At 39.5% G+C, this 14,562-nt stretch overlaps 1 protein-coding gene across 1 annotated transcript in view; it reads right to left on the reverse strand.

Moving 5' to 3' along the window:
- The window catches only part of dnah7 (dynein, axonemal, heavy chain 7), a 269,206-nt gene that overhangs the window by 163,950 nt on the left and 90,694 nt on the right, over window positions 1-14,562 (reverse strand). Inside the window, exons 30-32 of the mRNA XM_059966905.1 lie at window positions 13,957-14,106; window positions 4,347-4,529; window positions 3,458-3,634 (exon numbers count right to left, since the gene is read on the reverse strand). Coding sequence (XP_059822888.1) covers window positions 3,458-3,634; window positions 4,347-4,529; window positions 13,957-14,106 — 510 coding nt within the window. The remainder of the gene's footprint in view (window positions 1-3,457; window positions 3,635-4,346; window positions 4,530-13,956; window positions 14,107-14,562) is intronic.

The following is a 14,562-nucleotide window of genomic DNA, read 5'->3' on the forward strand; positions in this document are numbered from 1 at the left end:
ATATCTGAAAGGTAGGAAGAGGTATAGAGAAGTGGAGAGGTTCAGAATCAGGTTTAATATCAGTGGAACATGTTGTGAAATTTGTTGTCTTGAGGCAGCAGTACATTCCAATGCATAATAATTAAAAAATATATATAATTAAAAATTACAATAAGAAATATATATATATATATATAAAATATTAAATTAAGTAAGTAATACAATAAGAGAGCAAAAAAAGGATAGTGAGGTAGTTTTCATAGGCTCATTCTCCATTCAAGAATCTGATGTAGGAGGGGAAGCAGCTATTTTTGAAACATTGAGTGTGTGCCTTCATGCTCCTGTACACCCTTCCTTGATGCTACCAATGAGAAGAGAACACGTCCTGAGTGATGGGGTTCCTCAATGATAGCTGGATCATTCTTAAGGCATCACCTTTTGAAGATGCCCTCGATACTGTGGGGTGGGGGGGGGGGGGGTGTAGCTAGTGTCCATGTTGGACTTGGCTGAGTTTCAACATTCTGCAGCTTTTTTTGATCCATTCAGAGATGGTGACACCCAGAAACTTAAAACTGTTTACCCTTTCCACAGCTGGTCCCTCAACTTCCCCTTCCCGAAGTCCACAATCAATTCCTTGGTCTTACTGACATTGAATACAAGGTTGTTATTGCGACACCACTCAACCAGATAATCTATCTCACTCCTGTATGCCTCCTTGTCACCTTCTGAAATTCTGCCAACAATAGTTGTGTCATCAGCAAAATTATACATGGTATTTGAGCTGTGCCTAACAACACAGTCATGGGTGTGAAGAGAGTAGAGCAGTGGGCTAAGCATACATCCTTGAGATGCATCAGTGTTGATCATCTGTGAGGAGAACACGTTATTTCCAACCCTCACTGACTGTGGTTCCTGATGAGAAAGTCAAGGGTCCAGTTGTAGAGAGAGGTACAGAGGCCCAGGTTTTGAAGCTTGTTGTTTGGAATGGAGGGTATGATTGTGTTTAATGCTGGGCTGTAATCGATAAACAGCAGCTGGATACGGGTATTGCTATTGATAATGTGATCCAAGGCCAAGTGAAGAGCCAGTGAGATGGTATCTGCTATAGACCTGTTGAGACAATAGGAAAATTGCAGTGGGTATAGGTCCTTGCTTAGGCAGGAGTTAATTCTGGTCTTGACCAACCCCTCAAAGCATTTCATCACAGTAGATGTGAGTGCAGCTGGGCGATAGTCATTGAGGAAGCTCACCCTGCTCTTCTTGGACACTGGTATGATCACTACCCTTTTGAAGCAGGCAGGAACCTCCGACTGCAGAGTGAGAGATTGAAGATATCCTTGAACACTCCTGCAAGTCAGTTGACTCAGGTTTACAATGCCCTACCAGGTACACCATCTGGGTTTGACACCTTGCAAAGGTCAATTTCTTGAAAGATGTTATGACGTCAGCCTCCAAAACAGATCACAGGATCACCAGACGCTGCAGGGATTTGCACAGGCATAGTTTTAGTCTTCCTTTCAAGGCATGTATAAAAGACATTCAGCTCATTTGGGAGTGAGGCACCATGGCCATTCCATAAGACTACAAGATATAGGAGAAGAATTAGGCCATTTGATGCAACTGAGTCTGCTCCATCATTTCATCATGGCTGATCCATTTTCCCTCTCAGCTCCAATCTCCTGCCTTCTTCCTGGAAGCCCTTTAAACCCTGACTAATGAAGAATCTATTAACCTCTGCCTTAAATCTACCCAGTGACATGGCTTCCACAGTGGTCTGTGGCAACAAATTCCACAGATTCACCACTTTCTGGCTAAAGAAATTCCTCCTCATCTTCATTCTAAAAAGATGCCCCTCTATTCTGAGGCTGTGCTCTCTTGGTCTTAGACTCCCCCATCACAGAAAACATCCTTTCCACATCCATTCTATCAAGGCCACTCATGATGTTACATTTCACCTGGTAAGACATAAAGGCCTGCAAGCCCTGTCAGAGTTGATTTGCATCTGATTCCATTTCTAACTTCTACCAGAATTGTTTTATCTCGCTCTTAAAATAGCCTTCCGTAGGTCGCACCTGGGCTTCTTGTATGGTTTTGGATCATTGATCCTGAGTGCCACAGGTCTGACCCTCATCAGACTACAAATCTCCTGGTTCATCCACTACTTTTAGTTTGGATATACCTGGTATGTTTTCATTCACATAGTCTCAGTGAAGTTGCTGACATCTGTGGCATATTCATTCAAATTCTAAGACAAGTCCCTGAATAGCATCCAGTCTACCAACTCAAAGCAGTCCTGTAAGTGCTCCTCTGCTTCTCTTGATGTTATTGTACTCTCTAGGTCCTCATCTCTAGTGCTGTAATCTTTAGTCTCTGCTCACACGCCGGGAGTAGAAGTACAGCCAGGTGATCACAGTTTCCAAAGTGTGGGCATGAGATGGCACAATAAGCATCCTTGATGGTGGTATAACAGTGGTCAAGTGTTGGCTGCTCTGGTTGCAAAGGTGATGTGTTGACTGTAGCTGTTCAGAGACTTCTTCAAGCTGGCCTGGTGGAAATCCCTCACAATGATAGGGAAGGAATCTGGGTGTACTGTTTCGTGACTATTGATTATGGTGCTCAGCTCCTCCAATGCATGCCTGACCTAAGGTGGAATGTATACTGCTACCAGGATGATGGCAGAAAACTCCCTCGGCAAATAAAATGGACAAAATTTGATCACTAGATGTTCCGGGTCGGGTGAACAGGACTGAGACAGAACTGCCACATCTGTCCACCATGATGAGTTAATCATAAAGCATACTCCACTCCCTCTACCTTTAAAAGACTGAGCTGTCTTGTCTTTGTGAAGAACGAAGAAGCCACCAGGCTGCAGTGCTGTGTCCAAAGAGGCAGGAGTAGGCCATGTTCCCATAAAGCAAAACAGTGTCCGATGTCCCTCTGTACTGCAACCTTGCTCTAACATCATGAATTTTATTTTCCAGAGACTGTACATTTGCCAGCAGAATAGTCAGAAGTGGGGGTCTAAAGCCTCTGAAATTCAGAAGAAGTATTCCAGAGCTTGGAGCCTTGGCAGCTGAATACACAACTGCTAATGCAGACTGATTAAGTCTTGGAATTATAGTAGAATGGAGTATCCACCCGAGATTGTCCTGCATACAGTATCAGTGCACGCACCTCTCATACTAAAGTCTCTAGATGCACTTCAAACTCATTGTTTGTTAACTTGGTTATATCAAGCATAATCAATTTGCAGCTATTCCAGTTTATAAGCTTCCTTGAAGTTTGATTGAAATCTTGTTTGTGCTACATTTACCGCAGCTTTCCACATTAATTCCACTGGTACATTTTGTTTACTCTTTCACAAATTCCTGTGGAAACTTTGCCTAGTTGTCATAGATCAGGCTTAACTATAAAGTAGATACACAAATTGAAGATGGCAAAATTTGCACTGGATATTGATTATTAATTAGCTTGTTACCTTAGCTGCTTTTCGAATAAATTGGAGACAAACTGGCACCATTCTGTCAAACAATCCTTCAATTAATTCCTTGTGCATGGGCCTAACACCAGCGGGCATTTTATTCATCCAAGATACCATTATTGGCTTCCACCCCATCATAAGAGGTTCCATGTAGACCATGCCACATCTTGAAACCTGCAATTTAACATGCAGAAATTTTATTTCAAAAAATATATAGAATGCAATTTAGCACATAATCGCAGTACATATCCAGAAATATTCTCAATCTACTATCATCCCTTTTCCTGCATTGGTCAGAAACCCATAGAAATGTATCCTGAACTTCACTTCAAACAAAGTGAAACTAGGAAAGGCGTAGAGGAAATTCCTTACTAATAATTGTCATTCATGTAAAGAAATTATTACAAAAGAATATTTATAATTTATTTCAAAAATATGCAAAATGAGTTATTTGGTCATTAGCATTAAATAGGAGTGGCAGCAATAAGGACCCTTTGATTGTAAGGTTTCACTAGTGGCCAATGCTCATGTGCCTATTTAACGTTAGTGAACAAAGATAACATTTTCCACCAAATATTTTTAGCCTCTAAATATTTCTACCTTCTATCCATAGCAATGCGACTGAAGTGATAATTCTGATACAATGTGTTATGCTAAAAGTGAGTTCCATATCTGGGTCGATGAAGGAAGGTGCCCACAGGATTTGAAGGCTAGGAAATAGCTTCCTGCAAACTGCATTTTTTGAATATGTAAATTTAACTTATTGAATAGAATGTACTAGACACAAGTCCCAAGCATTCTAGTTCTGGAAGGCACACTTTCTTAAAGCATGAGATTATGGAATCCAGCTTATAGTTCCATTTAAATCTGATCAATGGTTACTTACAGTAGCAGGTGAAGCAACCTCCAGATCCATTGGTTCAAACAGAAGGCTCATCTGGGGAGACATCTGAATAATTTCTCCACTCATCAGGCATAATTTCTTGTTATCATCCAACACGGTGTTCATATTCTCAATCCAGACTGCATCAACTGGCCCATCAAAGATTAACCATTTTCTGTCTGGGGTCTATTGAATAAAAGTCATACTTTATGTAAGAAACTTAAATAAACTATTTAACTACAGCTGCTTTGAGAAAGTGCTGCAGGGCATTCTGAATGAAGATGAAGAGACATGGATGATAGTCCGTATTCATTACCAACGATACAAATAGGAGGAGGAATCAGGTACTGAATGGATTTTAGAGAACTAAGAAATGGGTTAAAAAGGAGGGCTCCAAAAGTACTATCTCCAAATTACTATCAATGCCATATGTTATTGACTACAGAAAGAAATCATGACATGACTGATGTATAGAAATTATCTGAGAGGGACGGCTTTATATTCCTGAGCAACTGAGGCCATTTCTGGTGCAAATGGGAACTCTACAGGCAATACAGGTTCTACCTCCACCATTACCCATCCACTTGTCTCCTTGTTCCTCTCTCATGTTATCTCCTTTCCCACCCATCACCTCCCTCTGGTGCTCCTCCCCCCTTTTTCCCTTTCTCCCATCCTTCTGTCTCTTTCACCAACTTCCTAGCTCTTTGCTTCATCCCTCCCCCTCCAAGTTTCACCTATCGCCTAGCGTTTCTCTCTCCCCTCCCCCCACCTTTCAAATTCACTCCTCAGCTTTTTTTCTCCAGTCCTGCCGAAGGGTTTCAGCCCGAAACGTCAACTGCGCTTTTTTCTGTAGATGCTGCCTGGCCTGCTGAGTTCCTCCAGCATTTTGTGTGTGTTGCTTTGATTTCCAGCAGCTACAGATTTTCTCTTGTTACAGGTTCTACCTCAATGTGTGCATGACCTTGGGAAGTGGGAGAGGGGATAGAATTCTGAAAGTAGAATCATAAGCAGGAAAAGGAAGATTGAAATAGATGTTAAGGTTCAGAGGGTAGAACACTTTGGAAGGGGAAAAGGTGGCAATGAGAAAGGGCAGCAATAAGAGTATTGCAAACAAACTATATCAGAAAGGGCTCACTAGCAAATGCAAAAGTTGTAATGTAACTGCAAATCTTCAAAATAGAAAACAATAACATAAAATTAAAGGTTCCTTACATGAGTGAAAACAGCATTCATAACAAAACATATGAGTCAGCAACACAAATAGAAATATGTTTCAATGGCTATGATAGAAACTTAGTTGCAAGATAACCAAAGCTGAAAACTAGACACTCACAAGCATTTGAAGTTTCCAAAGGATAAACATAAAGGGAAAGGAGGTGGGAGAACTCTGTTAATAATGGTTGATATCACTGTGCTAATTAGGTATGATATCATTTCAGAAGCTCAAGATTCAGAAACAGTTGACCATAAGACATAAAAGCAGATTTAGGTTATTCGGCCCATAGACTCTGCTCTACCAGTCTATCATGGCTGATATGTCTATCAGTCTATCACCCCTCTCAACACCATTTGCCTGCCTCCTCCTCATCAAGAACTTATCAACTTCCACTTCAAATATACCCAATGAATTGGCCTCCACAGTGGTCGAAGTAATGATTTCCATAGATTCACCACTCTTTGGAAAATGAAATTCTGCCTCATCTCTGTTCCAAGTTCTTGTATTCTGCGGCTGTGCTCTCTGGTCCTAGACTCTCCCACTATGCAAAACGTCCTCTCCATGTCCACTCTATCTAAGTCCTTCAATACTCAATAGGTTTCAATAAGATTCCCCCACCTATTCTTCCAAATTCCAGCGAGTGCAGGCCCAGTACCATCAAACACTCCTCATATATTCATTACTTCATTCCCAGGATCATTCTCATGAACATCTGGACACTCTTCAATGACAGCATATCTTTTTTATATAAGGGGTCCAAAACTGCTCACAATACTTCAAGTGTATTCTAACTTATACCTTATAAAGTTACAGCATTACATCCTTGCTTTTATATACTAGTCCTCTCAAAATGAATGCTAACATTGCATTTGCTTTGCTCACCACCAACTCAATCTGCAAAGTAACATTAAGGGAATCCCGTACAAGGACTCCAAGTCCCTTTGCACCTCTGATTTCTGAATTTGCTCCCCATTTATAAAATTGTCTCCAACCTATTCCTTCTACCAATGTGCATAACCATAAATCACCCAACGCTATATTCAATCTCACAAACATGAGGAAATCTGCAGATGCTGGAAATTCAAGCAACACACACAAAATGCTGGTGGAACGCAGCAGGCCAGGCAACATTTCTAGGAAGAAGTACAGTTGATGTTTCGGGCCGAGACCCTTCGTCAGGACTAACTGAAAGAAAAGATGGTAAGAGATTTGAAAGTGGAAGGGGGAGGGGGAAATCCAAAATGACAGGAGAAGACAGGAGGAGGAGGGGTGAAGTTGATTGGCAAAAGTGATACAGAGCTGGAGAAGGGAAAGGATCATGGGACGGGAGGCTAGGAAGAAAGAAAGGGGGAGGGAGCACCAGTGGGGGATGGAGAATGGGCATGGAGTGATTGTGAGAGGGGCAGAGAGAGAAAATAATGGGGGAGAGAGAGAAAAAAGGAGGGGAAATAAATAAGGGATGGGGTAAGAAGGGGAGGAGGGGTATTATCATAAGTCAGAGAAATCAATGTTCATGCCTTCAGGTTGGAGGCTACCCAGACAGAATATAAGGTGTTGTTCCTCCAACCTGAGTTTTGCTTCATCTTGACAGTAGAGCAGGCCATGGATAGACATTTCCATGGCGAGACCCGACACAGACTGGGAGACTGTTTTGCTGAACACCTACGCTCTGTCTGCCAGAGAAAGCAGGTTCCCCCAGTGGCCACACATTTTAATTCCATGTCCCATTCTCATTCTGATGTCTGTCCATGGCCTCCTCTACTGTCAAGATGAAGCCACACTCAAGTTGGAGGAACAACACCTAATATTCTGTCTGTGTAGCCTCCAACCTGATGGCATGAACATTGATTCCTCTAACTTCCGTTAATGTCCCTCCTCCCCTTCTTACCTCATCCCTTATTTATTTATTTATCCCCCCTTTTTTTTCTGTCTCCCTTTTTTTCTCTCTCTCTGTCGCTCTCACAATCACTCTTTGCCTGTTCTCCATCTCCCTCTGGTGCTCCCCTCCCCCTTCCTTTCTTCCTAGGCCTCCCATCCCATGATCCTTTCCCTTCTCCAGCTGTGTATCCCTTTTGCGAATCACCTTTTCAGCTCTTAGCTTCACCCCTCCCCCTCTGGTCTTCTCCTATCATTTTGGATTTCCCCCTCCCCCTCCCATTTTCAAATCTCTTACTATCTTTTCTTTCAGTTAGTCCTGATGAAGGGCCTTGGCCCGAAACGTCCACTGTACTTCTTCCTATAGATGCTGCTTGACCTGCTGTGTCCACCAGCATTTTGTGTGTGTTACTATATTCAATCTGTCATTTCTTTGCCTTTTCTTCTAATCCATCTCCTTCTGCAGAATCCCTGCTTCCTCAACACTACCATCTGTAAAACTTGGAGAAAAGAAATAGTAAAAATAAAAGGAGTAGTGGGGGTGACAAATAAGTCAGCTAACAGTGACTACACAAGATGATAATAACCCTATGCAACTTTAATCATGATATAGTTGAACAAATTAAATAAACAAAGGTAATTTTAAGATATGGGATGCTTCAAAGCAGCATATCCAGGAAACAATCAGAAAGCAAGCCATTTTAGATCTTGTATTATCTAACAATACAGGGATAATTAATGATGTAACAGTAAAGGAAAGAGTACCTTTTAGCATGGCAAAATTTCAGACATAATTAGAGAATGAGAAATTTGTGACAGACTAAAGAAGTTAACAATGGTATCAAAGTGAAAACAAAATCATTCAATGTTTCAAAAACAACAGAGGATTAGAAATACTCTTAGAAAACAGGAAAGAATGAGAAACAAATTAAACATGATGAGAGTAAACTAGCAAATAGCACATAAACAGTAAAAGTTTCTTCAGGTACTTAAAAAAGGACTTGTTAAAGTAAATATTGGTCCTCTAGAGGATGTGACTGGTGAAAGAGTAATGGGAAACAGAGAAACAATTAGATTCTAAATAATGGGGTTAAAATGCCGACAAAACCCTAAACCAGATGACCTCCAAACTAGAATTTCAAAGGAAGTGACTAAAATTCCCAGGATACTGGAAAATTGGAAAAGTACAAAATCACTATTCAAGGAAAGAACACAGAAAGCAGAAAACCATTGGCCAGGACACAACAAACCTCCAAAGGAATAACCATGGGTTAAATTAATAGGCAAGAAGTTGGCAGATGGAAAAGTGTGAGGTTATCCACTTTGAAGGAAGAGTGAAAATGTAAATCATTATTCAAATTAAAAGGAGTGAAACAACAAAATAACTTGGTACAAACAGATCTGGGCTTTACTCTGTTCACACAGAATCATTGGGCAGCATGACTCAAAGGGCCAGAAGGGCCTATTCTGCACTGTCTCTCAATAAGTAGAGAGGTAAAGAGGTTAATAATAGATAGATAGATAGATAAATACATACAATACATGCATAATATAGAGCACACCCAGCAACTTGACTTCAACAAGTCTCCATTAATAAATTCAACAGGTTCATCACATTCTGCATGAATATAACTCTTCTCATCCCATTGCTATATCTCCTGCCCTGTAACCTGAGGTTCATTTTGAACAATTCTGGTAAAAGTCAATTAGATCACCTTTCATTCTTCTAAGCTCTTTAAGCCCAAACCTAACCAGCCTAATACTTTCTCAGATGGCAGAAGAAACGCCACAATAATCTGTGCTGCATTTATTCTCCATAATACTCCAGGTATAATTTCACCAAGGCCCAGTGTAACTGCAACAAGATAACCTTGTTATTTAACTCAAATCTTCTATTTAGGCCAACATGCCCTTTGCCTTAAATGCTAGCAGCACCTACATGTTTACTTTCAACAAGAATTTTGGGTATGCACCAACCTTTACTAATTTAACATAATTGAGATAACATATTGTTGATGTCTTTCCAAGTATGTAACTTCCACCCACATTATGCATCTGCTTTGTCTTGCTTTCTAACTTAATTTGAGTCACCTTAATACCTCTGCAAGCTCAATTTCATATCACACCTAATCTAATGCTGATAAAAATTTTTAAAAGAATTGCATTCTATTCCCTCATCTAGATATTTGATATATATTGTGAATAGTTGAGGCTCAAGCACTGATCAATGTCATACCAAACTAGTTATTACCTGCCACCAAAAAAACCACTTATTCCTACTACTTGCTTCCTGCTTGTTAACCAACTTTCAATCCAATTCTACCCATTCCAATATATTACACCAATATCATGATCTTTCATTTTCATATTGAAGATTTTTCCTCATTTGGTCTACTAGTAACAGCCTCAAAGAGCACCAATAGATCTGACAGGTTCTATTGCCCTTTCAGAAATCCATGTTGACTTTAGCTCATCCCATAGATATTTTCCAAATTTTCTGTAATTTCATTCTTTATAATTGATTTGAGTATATTTCTCACTATTGACATTAAACTAATCAATCTGCAGTTTCTTATTTTCTCTCTTGCTCATATTTTAAATGGTGGTGTATATGTGCCATTGTCCAAATGACTGGTAATTTTTAATGATCTATAGACATCTGGAAAATGATAACCAATGCATCCAATATTTCCCAGCATCCTCCTTTCGTATTCAGGGTTGCAAGTTATCAGGCTTTGGTAATTTTTTTAAGCTTAAAATATCTTTAACTATACAAGCACTATTTTCTTACCAACACTATTTCCTTTGGTTCTTTAACTTCATTAGATTGTTGGCTCCCTAAGAATTAAGAAAATTAGTTCTCAGTGAGGCTTTTTCGGTGAGACAGAGCCGAAATGCCCACTTAATTGCTCCTGCTTTTAAAAATTCTCCTGCTTTTGACATACACTTGACTTCACTAATCTTTTTCTAATTTCAGATTTGTATTAGAGTTTACATTTATGTTCCCTGCAAGTTTATTCTCATATTGTATTTCTACTGGCATTGTCAACTTCTTTGTTCTTTTTGGCTGATATCGGAACCATTTCCAATGATCTAGTTTGCTACTTTGTCTTGTAATCTAATTACTTATCTTTGGATGTAATTCTATCCTTCATTTTTGTTAGCTATGGTTTCAATGGCTTTCATTCTGTATTTTCATGCCAGGCAGTTGTCATATATTCAAACAAAGTCCGCCTGTCAGTGGTCATTATGTAAAGGTACACAGCCAAGAGTATAAAAATACAAATACCAGAATATTTTTACTTGAAATACTCAGAGGGATAGCATATGGGTTGAAACTGGTAAAGGGCTCATTTCAGACATCAAACAACTTTTCTTCACATAAAGAGCAATCAACAAATAGAGACCTAGAGTTGGACACTGGGCAGACAAACCATGAACTCATTTAAGAAATAACTACCAATAAATTAGTACACACTGTAGAACAGTACAGCACAATATAGGCCATTCAGTCCACAGAGTTGAGCTAACCTTTTAACCTACTCTAAGACGAATCTAACACTTCCCTCCCATGTAGCTGTTGATTTTTCTTTCACCCATGGACTGAAATAAAAGTCTCTTAAATGTCCCTAACCACTACTCTACCACCACCCCTGGTAGCACTTTCCAGACTTCCACCACTATGTAAAAAAATAGTTCTGACAACCCCCACCCCCATATACATTCCTTCAATCACCTAAAAATTATGCCTCCAAATTATTTTGGGAAGTGCTGTTCTTGTAAAACTTGCTAAATCTGTGCAACACACACAAAATGCTGGTGGAACGCAGCAGGCCAGGCAACATCTATAGGAAGAAGTACAGTCAATGTTTTGGGCCGAGACCCTTTCGGACCTCAGCCCGAAATGTCGACTGTGCTTCTTCCTATAGATGCTGCCTGGCCCGCTGCGTTTCACCAGCATTTTATATGTGTTGCTTGAATTTCCAGCATCTGCAGATTTCCTCATGTTTGCTAAATCTGTATAAGTTTACATATTTATCTGTGTAACAGGAGGACTCATGGAATGTAAATTCTCCATCAAGAGCACTACTGGTTGGTCATTTCATTTGGAATAGATCGGTTGAGTGGTTTTCATCAGCTATAGGTAAATTTTATAATTCTGTTTGAACAATGAAGAACAAACATTATCTGATTCATTGATGGTGTCAAATGGTTGTTGTGGAATATCAATGATCAGTCTCACTGCAGTTTTCAATAATATTGTTTGACATATTTTCCAGAGAAATATGTCTACATGTAATTTCAGCAACAAAGATACTTCCAGTCTAGGTCAGATGGTTGTAGGTTTGTCTTACTTCAAAAACTTTCATGACCAGACTGAGAAATTATATTGCTAATTTTGTGTGTTCGTTCTTTGTTTTGTTTTGAATGAGGTGGTTTATCTGAGGCTCCAGCTGTGTTCTCAAATAGATGTAAATTATATCATTAGTCTATTGAAAGAACTGCAGAAAAATCACATCAGCAACCTCTCATATTTATTTCTCAACTAATGTTTCTCAAATACCAAATCTAATCATTAACATTTTGCTGTTTAAGGTATTAGGCCAGGCTTTCTCAACTTTCTAGCCCTGGAGGGACCCTTGAAATAATTTTCAGGTCTCAGGAAACCCATGCATAAAATTATTATATCTACAGCTCACAGTACGTTAGCACGATCAGTCAGTTGTAGATATAATAATCCAAAAATAATTGTCAATGCTCTTTTGAGTAGAGAATGAATTTTTGGCCAACCTTTCTTGAAAAAAAAACAGATAGTTAAGCTTAGCTTACCTTTCTTGAAATTAGTCTCTTTCTTTCCCTTTTACGAATTTTAGAAACTCATAATACATTTCTGAATTCTGGGTTAAACTTGAGATAAACACACAGGGATTTCAACTTCAACTGAAATGAGCGATTTCTATCCTTGCTCGAGGCTTGTTAAACAAAAAAAAGTTTACACATGTATGCAAGAAGTTGAAAGCTGCAACATAATGTTAATTGCTTTCTGATGAATGGCAGGATACTCTTCTTTCATAGAAATCCAGAACTAGTGCAGGGGCAGGTCAGTAAATCTCATTGTGAGTGCACGATCAGAGTGCAGCTCACAAAGATCTTCCTCTTTTCTCAAAGTCAAGTTCTCAGGCTGAGCAGAAGATTCTGAGAAAGCGTCCCTCACCCAGTCATATACTTGTGTTGAAAGAGAGAAAAAATACCCTTCAATTTTCTTCTGCAGTTCTTCCCGGTGGTTTTCAATAAGACTTAAGACTTTCTGATACCATTCTCAAGCCAAGCAGTAGTGGAAACATTTCAAGACTTCCTTTTGTAACATGGTTTTTCCAAAAATTCAGTTTTCTTTACATCTAAGAATCTTGTCACCTGAAGTCAAAACTAGTTCTCCAGGGCCTTACAGAGACTTGGTCAACTGGTTCACATGATAAAAATGTCTGTTAAGTAGATTAATTTCTGTAGCCGTTCTTGATCTTCAAAGCTACTATTTTCTGGAAAGTACACCTTTCAGCTCAAACACCCTGTTGAGAACTCTTCCTCTTTTTGTGTCCGTTGTTGTCGTAATGCAGTAAAATGACCAGAAAATTGTAGTTCTTCATTATTAACCTTATTAGAACTGTCTACTGGCCTAGGCCTAGAATCCTCTTCCATCTCACAACTCCTCTTCAAAAATCAGCACTCTGGGCCATCTTTAGAATGAAAATTTTCCTCCAATTTTCTACTACTTTGGTAGTTTGTTCACTTCCATAAGTTAGTCGGTGATGCGTAAAGGGAAGTTAGGGGAGATAATTCAGAAGGGAGAGGCTTGGGTCACAACCCAAGCCGAGCAAGCCCATTCAAAGCTCAGAAAACGGACTTCATGCTTCTCATTAGCCTACCACCCTCCCCTTTGTGCAATACAACATTCACCAATTATCAACGGGCTCCCCCATCTTACATCAAAAACTGAAAATGGTCTCAATAAACACGGTCCTAATGTGCATTGCCATACTGGGCTGAGAGACCTCTAATGAGGTTGCTAACGGGGCTGCTTGGTCAATGCTCACCAATGCGAACGCCAGCGCCGCACATTGCGCAAAATTCAAAAAGAGCTTTTTTTAAATTGCGTTCTCTCATGGAACACCTAATGACCTCTCATGGAACTCTAGGGTTCTGCAGAACTCTGGCTGAAAGACCCTGTACTAGGCAATGTGCAAAGTGCTACTCCACTTCCTTCATGATATCAACGGATACATTTAAAAAAATGAATCATTGGCTGCACAGTGCTTGGGGTGTTCCATGAGTTGTTAAAGGAAACTAGAGAAATACAAGTAATATTTTACTCTTCTATATAAAAGAAACTATCTGCGCGCAAGCCAAATATGGTATTTCTAATCTTTTGTCAAGGAATTTTGTGTGTTTCTCCATGTCATGGTATGTGTAATATTTTTGTATAGCTGAAAATTAACATAATTCACAAATACTTCAAATACTTACAGAAGAAACTGCAAAGGCTCTGTAGCTAACAGCCAGAATTCCATCTGACCATTCATGCGAGACTTTATCAAATTGCCCATACAGTTGACCCATGGTAATGGCTTTAGGATTAATCACCGTAATCTGAACTTTGTTTTCCTCCATTAGTCCCTAGGCAAAAAATAATTAACACATTTTATGGAATATTTGATTGAAATAATTATAAAGAGCAGCATTTCTAAATAAATAATTAATTGTGTGCTAGTTAAAAAGGTATGAAGTGGCTTGACTGGATATGCAGTGCATTACTGAGATGTTAATGAAAGAAAGTGTAACCACACAAAAAAAACACCAAGCCCCTGCCATCCAAGAACTTTTCACTTCTTAGCTCTTGGTCTGTAGCCCATGGACTAAGGCATATCAAGTACTCTCCCAGATATTTTTTCAAATGATAATGGTTTCTGCCTGCCCCTCCCCTTTAGGCAATGAGTCCCAGAACACAAGCACCCCGATAAAAATGTTTTCTCCCCTCTCATAATTAACTTCCTTTGAATTTAAGCCCCTTGATTAGTGACCTCTCTGATCAGGCCTCTCATCATTTTGTCCACAAGTCTAATCTTCACATAC

The sequence above is a fragment of the Hypanus sabinus genome, chromosome 4, assembly GCF_030144855.1.
Source record: "Hypanus sabinus isolate sHypSab1 chromosome 4, sHypSab1.hap1, whole genome shotgun sequence".
Classification (NCBI taxonomy): Eukaryota; Metazoa; Chordata; class Chondrichthyes; order Myliobatiformes; family Dasyatidae; genus Hypanus; species Hypanus sabinus.